Genomic DNA, 9,834 nt, shown 5'->3' with positions numbered 1-9,834 from the left:
CACCTCGCTACAGTCTCCTTTCAGGCAGTTGTAGAGGGTGATAAGGTCTCCCCTCAGCCTCCTCTTCTCCAGGCTAAACAACCCCAGTTCCCTCAGCTGCTCCTCACAGGACTTGTGCTCCAGACCAGTTAAGTAATTTGCCAGTAGTATATGTCCATTCAAGGAACTGGTAAATAAGGCCCAATGACATTAGAGAAAGCTGTCCTGTTTCCTACTAAGGAGTTATGCTCATACAGTTTAACCTCTTCAGATACTGTAAACTGCAGTTTACAGTACTCCATGTGTTTTTTAAAACTAGAAGCATGAAACCATCTTAATAGATACAATTTTTTTTTTACCTGATTAAGTTATGAACCAATAAAAGAAACCACAAACATGGGAGCCAGCTTTAAAGACATAAGAGGGCCAACACCTTCACTACTTCAGGAAAAATTTTGGAGAAAACCCCTAAGTCCAAACCAATGACATTCACCTCTTCTGAAAAAATACTGGATTTCTGTAAATGCAGCTCTTACAACTAGCAATACTCAAAGCTACTGTGAAATGTTTCAGTCTCAGGACCTCAGATGCTAACACTAATTGGAAACAGAAAGCAAGCTGTTTGCAATACCGTAAATAAGCTGTGGCAATTTTGTTATTTTAGATGGGAATAGTAACGATGTGCCACAAATGCAAGTTGTTACAAAGCCTTTGAGAGGAAAGCTGCTTGTCCTATATTCCCCTCCCTTGCTGTTCCAGTTAAAACCATACATGTGGAAGGACAAATGAAAATGTTGCCATGGTGATCAGAGCAGTTACCAAATCACGTACAGTATAGGAAGGATTCCCTAAAGAGCCTTACGAAGCATTTTGTTCCTCCTTTTTAACAAATATTTTCAGAAAGCCATTTTTATGTCACTGTCAATAAAATAGCTAATCAATTAGCTAAAGCCCCAAAACAAAGCTGAACACACACTGTGCATTAAGAAATATACTCATTAAAAGTTAGGAATGTGAATCTTAAGCTGAAAACTTCAAAATAGGAACCAAGGACAGACCAAGACAAGACCCAGTCAAGCCATTTGCATGTTTTTCAGAACAGGTGCTTTGAAGCAGCTCTGTGCCTGCTAGACCATGGGTGTCTGCAGCTGCCAAATTAAAAACCAAACCCTTGAATGAAAGGCATCCCAAAAGCCTACCGGGTAGAAGGAATATGGTTTTGTTACCCTACTACAGGAAGCAAATTAACGGGGTGGTTCCGTGTTAGGCAGATGTGGTGAATGAGCTGGCCTGCAGCAGAACCACAGCTCAAAGCCACCCATCTCATGTGGCTACACCAGCTGCTGAATGCAGCTGGGTGCGGCACCTTATCCAAGCTGATCGGCAAAGAAAACAAAACTTCTACAACGCAGACATCTTGCCACACAAAACAGTACAACAAACATTCTAGAACAATATCTATTGACCATTGTTTTCCATCCCCACAGAGCCTTGCTCTCATGGGCAAAAGCATGTAGAGAGCTGCTTCGAAAATGTAATCCCTCTCCCTGCACTCACCAGGGCAGATTTACACCCTCAGCTGGGGCCCTAAGGAACACCCAATATATTACAGATCAGTTTACTTTCTAAAATAATTTAAATCATTATCATTCAAAATAAGACACCAGCAGCCATGTTCTTCTACGGTTTTATTGATGCAGTCCTGGTGTGTAACTATACATCTCCATTTTGCTTGTAGTTACAATGTTGCTGTACTAAGATTGTTTTTGTAGTCAGGTTTATTACAGTCTTCACAAAACATAATTTATAAACACCACTTACTGTGTAAGATTTCCATCCAAACATCGTAAATCACTGGCATTTTTTCCTAAATAGTGCTACTTGAGGAAAGGTCACACTACTCTCTTTAGATATAAATTTGTAAAGGCAAATGAATTAAATTCACCTTCCAAAGAAAATAAGAATGTTAAAAACAGCTTCAGACTCATTTAGGTCTCAGAAAAATCTATGACTGGCAAAGATATCTAGAGTTTGATGCTGCGCTCAATACCTTCATTAAGACCAAAGAATCTTTACGAGGAACTGAAATTAAACTTGTACATTGTCTTAAAGATAAGGACTACCTTGGATATTTTATGATTTTTTTTTTAATTTTTTACCAGAAAATGCACTACTTTCTAAAAATACTATAGTTATAGGCTAAGTATTGGTATCTGCAGAAAAAAATGCTAAAACTAAAAGCATGCAACGCTGATACCACATTGTAGCAGAAGACATTTTTAATTGAAAACTGACTCAAAGGATAGTACAAAAGAGTTTCTTCTCCCTAAAGGGATTTTCAGATGCAGGCACTGGAATAATAAGGGGATCTTCTCCAATGTGAGCATCACAATAGGCCAATAAATCTGCCGCAGCCTTGGATACCTAATAGAAGAGAAGAGAGAACTACTGTAATGCTTAATTCTGAACTAACCAGCACGGCATAAATATTCTTCATGTAACAGATGATAATGGAGGCTATCATAAAACAGGAGTAGATTGGGTTATCCTTTAAATTACCAGAGACCACAACTCAGAAGTTGCTCTTACTAGGCCTAGTAATCTGCCTATACATTTTATTTAACATAGTGACATGAGAGGCTATCAATTTATGTGATTCATGTTCAGCTGTTCCTCTCCATCAGAAGGAAGGTCAGCCACATATGCTCGTTAAAACATGTATATGCTAATGGCCCATAAGCATTAGGGATTCTCCTTGAAGCACGTGTTTCTGTAGAGGCTGCCTGCTTCAGCTCCTATTCCCAGACATTAGAGCAGCAAGGCCCTAAGGGCTTCCACAAATGCACTCTCTACCCTTGGCTCCTCTGGATGCAAAACAAACAAACAAACAGTTCTTTAGGCATATGGCCGTGGGATTAAAAAGAAAAAATAAATCAGAAGCAAAGCTTGATCATCATGTGTCATAGCTCTCATTTAAGCTAAATACTGCTCTTTTCAATGAAGTCAGACTAGTATCTTCTGCTTAGTAAGTTATTATAAGTAGTACTTTATTCATAGCATTAATTTAAACTTGAGCATTACCTGAATATTTCCTATCTTAATATTTTTATGCTTCTAAAACGAACAATTCTAAAGTCTCCAAATTCAGAACATTGCTTTATGCTTACTGAAAAGTCCTACAGAAATGTAACGGTGTGCTGGCATGCAAGGTATTTTGCACAAAATGGAACATGAACTATTAAACCATTTCAGCTGTAGCTGAAATGAGCTTCGTGCTGTAAGAATACTGGTGATATTAGGCCACTGTGATTTATTTATTTTTTTAAGAATTTAGAAAGTATATACGAAATATTTTTGTTCTGTTTACAGCTATCTGTATCTCTTTGCCTTGTTTAATTACTGTGTCTTCAATATTATGATAGAGTTGAGAAAATGAGACTGGAAGTCTTTACGAAAAAGCCTTTTCTCTGAGTACCACGACAGCTTCTCCCAGGTCAAACACTGGGGTCAGCATGTTTGCACAACTACAGTGAAGAAGAAAAACAAATCAGATTTCTGGTATTTTTCTAGCAGGTGTGTCATCACTGTTAGCTTTAGCTTCCCCATACACCGCTTGCTTTGGCATGAGTCCAGCCTGTAGCAGGCTTCAGATTAGACCAATGAAGTCATTGGTGTCAGGATTCGCATGAAATTTAAATTAACTTCTGGAAGAAAATAACTGATTTTTAATTTTTTAAATATCCACTAAAACATGCCTTTGTAGAATTGCTTAAACCCATGAAGTGCCTATGGTTGGCATCCTGGTATGGACTATCCTCCTAGTAGAGGAAGCAAGGCTGTCAAGGTTACTTAAAGTTAGTCTGCCTTCGAATTGGCCTGTAAGGCGGGCAGAGACACTGCTGGTCCAATGCAAAGCAGACGACCGAGCACTGAACTGAGCAAATCAGCAGAGATATTCAGAAGGACCCATACTTCTCAAAAGAGAAGCAGGTCAAACAAGAATGTGTGGAAAATGACAGACTTCAAAGTAAAAAGGGAGGATTGCAATTATCTTCAGACATACTTCAATTAGCTACTTGCTAAGCAATGGCAAAAGAATGAGGCTTAGGATGTGAGGGCACTGTCTAGAATAGAGAGGTAGAACTGTAATGAACAAACAGAAAACTCAGGAATCCTGTCATATTCCCAATTTTCATTAACATTTACTTGTGAATTTTTAAAAAGCAGATTCACCAGAGAGAGGCACAATGTAGATGGACTATGAAATTCCAATCAAGCCCAGGAAAGATCCAAAGACAGCAAACAAACTTTTCTTTGCTAATGACCTATGCTGTACTTCAGCAAAGTATAAACTAGCACAGAATGCACCCACTGAAGAGGCTGTTAGCCCGTTTCCCGTAATGTTAGGAGGAATGCACCACCACAGCATTTTGGAGGAGTATTTTCAAGTAATGACAATTACCAGTACATTCGTAATTATTTAACACATGGATTTTCACTTTTCTATTCTCCTTCAAGCTCAGCTGTGTGTCTCAAATTAAGGCAGTTCTATGCTGTAATTAATTTATTAGCTGGTCCTGAACTCTTGTGTTCAAACAGAGCAAGTCGAACTCAGAGCCACAGGTGCCCACAAAAAGCTCAATGACATTTTCAGTGCTATGTCATAATAAACATTACTGCCATAAAACCTAATGGAGAGCTAGTCTAATTCTCTGGGCCCCAGAGACAGGATTTATTAAAGATGCCCAGCACATTTTTTCTTCAATTATTAAGCTACTGAATAAATTATTTTATTCATGAAACCAACCACCTCTTTAAATAGACTGACCCTACAGGAGCAGAGAACCAACACTGGACTCCAACAGACCGACCTCATAGCTATCTTGTTTGTTCCATGTATGGGTAAGTGGCATCAGCCCGATTATACCACTTTCCATTCAGTGGAAGGGAAGTACAATTTCAACCATTACTCTTAGAAGCGATAAACCCAGTAACATAATTTTCTAACCGTTTCTCTACATATTACAGTGCTTTGACATCATATAACAATAAAAAGGATTTTCACTAACAAAAGCACAACATAAATTTTCAGGAAGCAGAGCAATCACTTTATTCAACGTCACAGTGTTTAATTTACAAATTAGTTTGCTTTTAGAGAAACCACAGTGTGTTTTAGTAGAAAACAAACCTGCAACAAGGGACTGAGGACCATGATCACATTTCAGCACATTATCACTAACTAAACTTCCCAGCCTGTACTAGGCTACGGATTTTCATCCTTTTAAAAAATAAAAGGTTTGGGGAGGAGGAAGCCTCCCCTTGGGATTACAGTGGTTATAATATAACTCAATTATGGCCCCTTCTTCACTTAAACTGGAGTAGCTCAGGCTGGTGCAGAGGAACAATGACCATTTACTACGGGGAGTTAAGTTAGCTGATCACATTCCAGGAGCACTGAAAACATTGGTTCCTGTGGCTGTGAGCCCTGTTGGCGAAGTCAGAACTGTGGCCAAAAAAAAAGAGCACGATACAATGTTGCCTCCAGCAAGCTTCCTGCTCCCTGTTATTATTCAGAACAAAAAGCAGCAGATCTCTGCACTGAGCGTCACATTAAGGCTACCACAGAACTGGCTGCTTTAGCATCTATCAGCATGCAGAGGTTGCCCAATGGTCAACCCCGTGATTTGTTGCTGTACAAAGTAACGCACTGATCATCCTATTTGTGACACAGAGGAAGTTAAATGAAGGCCATTCCATCATAGCTTTTATTCACCTTTAGGTTTATTTGTAGCTGAATGCTGCTGGACAGTTTCAGAATAGCTTTTATCAAGAATTAAAATAAATGCAGCATGCAACTTGAATATTCAAATGAAGTTAACACATTTATCATTTCAGCTCTCCTACGCAATACAGCTTGGTCTGCAGATTCAGAGTAATTTACACATATTGCAGAAGTGGCTAAAGAAAAAAAATCAGACTCCAGTTTTCCTGATGAATTCTAACAGAAAGTTAACATTTCTTTTTTTTTTTTTAATCTTTTAAAGCACATAGACAGAGGGGATGGAATATATATGTATTGCACCGATCTCACATTTTGAACAATTATTTTTATTCTGGAGAGTGAAAAATACATCTGGTTGTCAAATTACCAAAATGGAAAAAAACAACAAAACACTCAACTCTGATGCTTTAAAGAATTAGTGTCAGGAGGACCATGGAATTTTACCATTATATTTCAGAATAACAGAGGTGATAAAAACAGCTAAAGTTAGAATATAATCCTGTTAGCTGCACTAATAATTATAACCTTCAATGACAGGGCAAAATGCTGCAATTACTATGTCACCTGTCTTGTCATGGATTGTGACTAATTACCATCCTTGCTATGACACCCACTCTGCTTATCCTTTCCATCTAAAACAAAAAGATTCACACACATTTATTGGCAATCCCACTGCTTATCTCCCAACACTATGCAGAACCAGTTAGGAATATTTTCTACCTTCTTAAGAAAAAAGAAAACGGAACAATAACTGATACACCATGATTCTTACATGCCAGAGCACTCCTTCTCCCTTTTCTCCTTGCAAAGAGAAGATTAAATAGTGCTTTATTCGGGGGACAGCTGTGATAAAGCACCAATATTATCTTTGCTTTCCCAACTTTACTGCTAGCACCTTTGGAAGACATATTACTTTACTAGTCCTGAGGCCACTGTCCGTCTGATTTCATCTTACATTTCCTGGCTTGAAATCTGCCCCTCCTGCTTTCTACTGGCTTCTCCACTATAATTCTAGCCATTCCTTCTGTGGGGAAGTAAGGCAGGTTCAATTTACAATCCTTCTGGGATTCTTAAGGTTTACAAAAAAACACCACAGTAATACTCCTTCCAACTACTGATCAGTACCTTCATCCTCCCCTTTGAAGTTGTCTTGTTTCTTTCCCACCTCAACAGCAAGTAGCTTTTGTGGAACCTCAAAACACCGCATTGCTTGCTGCTCTGACTGGTTATAGGACTTGATTTTTAAATCAGCTGAAAAATCCAGAACACATCAGGGAATGGGCAACTATCAATATACTTCTAACTACAAGATTTTAATTAAGCAGACCTAACTCATGCTAGTTACAGATGCTACTATATGTGGAAAACAAAATGCCTTTGTAGTAAAGTGACCTAGAACTTCTCATTTCCCTAGTCAATAACGCAGGCACCTTGAAAATTTCCTTTCTAATGTTAACAATGTGGTCTTGTCTATTATGGGAATAACCACTTGGTTATAGCTACTTGCAAAACAGTGCTTAATTAAATTATTTGGAAAGCACTGATCTTTTGTTAGATGTCTAACTAATTTAAGCAGATGCAAAACACCAAAAAAAAAAAGGAAATAATTTCATTTCTTTACCTTTACGATTATGATCTGGGAACTCAGTATCTCCTGTTGAAAACACTGGAAAGTCTCTCTGTAAAACCTGGCTACACTGAAACACACACTTAGCTGTTTCCAAGATTAAAAGGCAAAGCAGACCTTGAGGGAACAAAAAGCCAACCCATCTCTTCTCACAATCCCTCATAATTGTTCAAAGAAAATCTAGAAATTAAGACATCAACCTTTTGCAAATCCTATTGTTAGAATAAAAATGTTCAGTATACTGAAACATATCAGATCCTCTGTGGTGCCCTTTTGGTCCCAAGCTGTTTTGAAAAGGTGAAATAATTGCACTTTCAAGCAATCTGGTTTTTAGGTCTGCCACAGTTGCTCTTAACTGTGTTCTTTTTAATTAAACTAACTGTAAAAATAGCCTATGTCTTTCTTACATATGTAATTAAGAACTTTATACATCTAACCAATGAAGCTATCTGCATAACTGTGTGTGGTATGTGACAGTTATCATTGATTCTATAAAAGCGAGTATAAGACAATCTACTAAGTATCAACAATTTCAAATTCCAATAAACTGGCCACATTTTCCCAACCCTTTCCTCTGCTGCTCGTGCACAACCACTCTTTCTTGTCAGTTCTGTTGTTCATGCAGCTGCAATATGACCTGAACTGGGGAACTAACACCACCAAATGCTGAAAAGGCAGGCCTTCCCTTACAGAAGGAGATTGAAGTACCTGTCCCTATGAACAGGCAGCTATTAGCTGATGAATTTGTCAACACACTATACAAGATAGAAACTATAGTTTTCCAAGTTCAATGGTCTTACAAGACATTACTAGAAATTGCAACAGAATGGAGCAACTGAAATTTATATTTTCATATTAGCAAGACTGACTACTCACATGAATTGTACTAATATTTCTGAATTATAAATACTATCTTACTAATTAGTGAGTTTATGATCTGATACTATTTTAAAATAGTAATTATATACTATTGCAGGATTTCAGCACACAGGATGGATGGACTAACAGACTGACTTAAGACCACCGGAAGAATTTAACATACAACATTTCTAAACTGTCTTACTGAGTTTGTAACCTCAGTTCGGGTTAGGGTCAGGGTTAGGTTTAGGGTTTGTAACTCTAGTTTGTAACCTTAGTTACAAACAGTTACAGTTTGTTACAACTCAGTTACAGTTGTTTGCAGAAAACCTGATTATTTAAATGCATTCCTTTTTCTAATTTTTCCATCTCTAAACTATTCTTACTTGTAGAGGCTGGATTTTGCATCCAAATAATTATTTGCTATTTTCAGAGGCAGAGAGAGAGCGCGCACTTGCAAAAGAGATGAGAGTGCTCGCAAAAGAGATGAGCATTGCTTTCTTAAAAATTTCTGCGACGTTATTAGTTTTTAAGTGCTTGATTTATTCACAAAATTTTAGCCTAGTGGAAGGCAGAATGACAGATAAGAATAATCCAACAGGTTTTTCTGGTTAAAAATATTGAGGACTTCTGTTTAACAGTGCCTTTAGTTAAAACTATTAATGCACATACATTTAGAGGCATGACAAAACTAAATCTTCACATACAACAGGCTATCAAGTGTGAAGAATCATTAATGAACATTGCAATCATGCGTATTTTTGGGGAAATGATGTCTGTGCTAAACCAAAACAAATAAAGCAATTCAGCCCGTCTCATTGTTATTTAAAAGTATTGCAATATCTTAAAGACTTATTCCAGTTCTTAAAGGACAGTTTACCCTATCACCGAGAAACCTGAGCTGCACTTATATTCAGCTACAGGCGTCAAAGAAGAGCACCTGACAACTGATTTTAAGTATGTCAAAAAATACCACTTTTGACAGATGTAAAAGGCAGATTAGAAACCCATCTTTGAAAATCACCTCGCTAGAGCTAAGCATTTAGTATGTAACTAATTCACAGCACTGAAATACTGTTTTATAGCTCAACACAAAATTTTGATTTCAGCTGATTGAGTCTTTCTGCAATAGTAAAGGGAGGCTGTACCACAAACTAGTGAGTGAATTCAAAATATCAACAGTAAGTCTAAGTTTACCTTCATCCTATCCATGTATGCTTCCATTTTTAATTGTTCCACAGCTTTCCTGGCTTGAGATATATTGGTTGTGCTGTTTGACACTAGTTCCTTCATTTTGTTTTTCCTAGAAGAGACAAAGTTGAGACAATTTAAAAGTACAGGTAGCAAATACAGCAATTAGTGAGAAGACAGTTATCTGAAATCTAACCAACCTTCGCCCACCACATTGACACTGCCAGGCTGTAGGTCACAAATGCAAACCAGACACCATTTATTTCTGTTCTCCTGTTTAATAGCAGCACCTTATTGCATTACATATTTGCATCCTCAACTGCCAGCATTCAGTCTGAATTCTGCAAACAAAATACAAATGCAGAGTACGTGGCCATTATTTCAGTGTAGAAATGGT

The 9,834-nt window shown here is 37.7% G+C and overlaps 1 protein-coding gene across 1 annotated transcript; it reads right to left on the bottom strand.

Moving 5' to 3' along the window:
• Positions 1 to 2,274: 2,274 nt before the first annotated feature.
• On the bottom strand, positions 2,275 to 9,548 carry GNG4 (G protein subunit gamma 4). Its single transcript, XM_009644132.2, has 2 exons — positions 9,444 to 9,548; positions 2,275 to 2,403 (listed from the first exon to the last, which is right to left on the bottom strand). Exons 1-2 carry the CDS (start codon positions 9,537 to 9,539, stop codon positions 2,275 to 2,277), a joined length of 225 nt encoding a protein of 74 aa, XP_009642427.1. The 5' UTR covers positions 9,540 to 9,548.
• Between the last annotated feature and the right edge of the window lie 286 nt (positions 9,549 to 9,834).

This window comes from Egretta garzetta, unplaced genomic scaffold (assembly GCF_000687185.1).
Source record: "Egretta garzetta isolate BGI_Z169 unplaced genomic scaffold, ASM68718v1 scaffold118, whole genome shotgun sequence".
NCBI classification, from domain to species: domain Eukaryota; kingdom Metazoa; phylum Chordata; class Aves; order Pelecaniformes; family Ardeidae; genus Egretta; species Egretta garzetta.
This window is presented reverse-complemented; position numbering and strand designations above follow the sequence as displayed.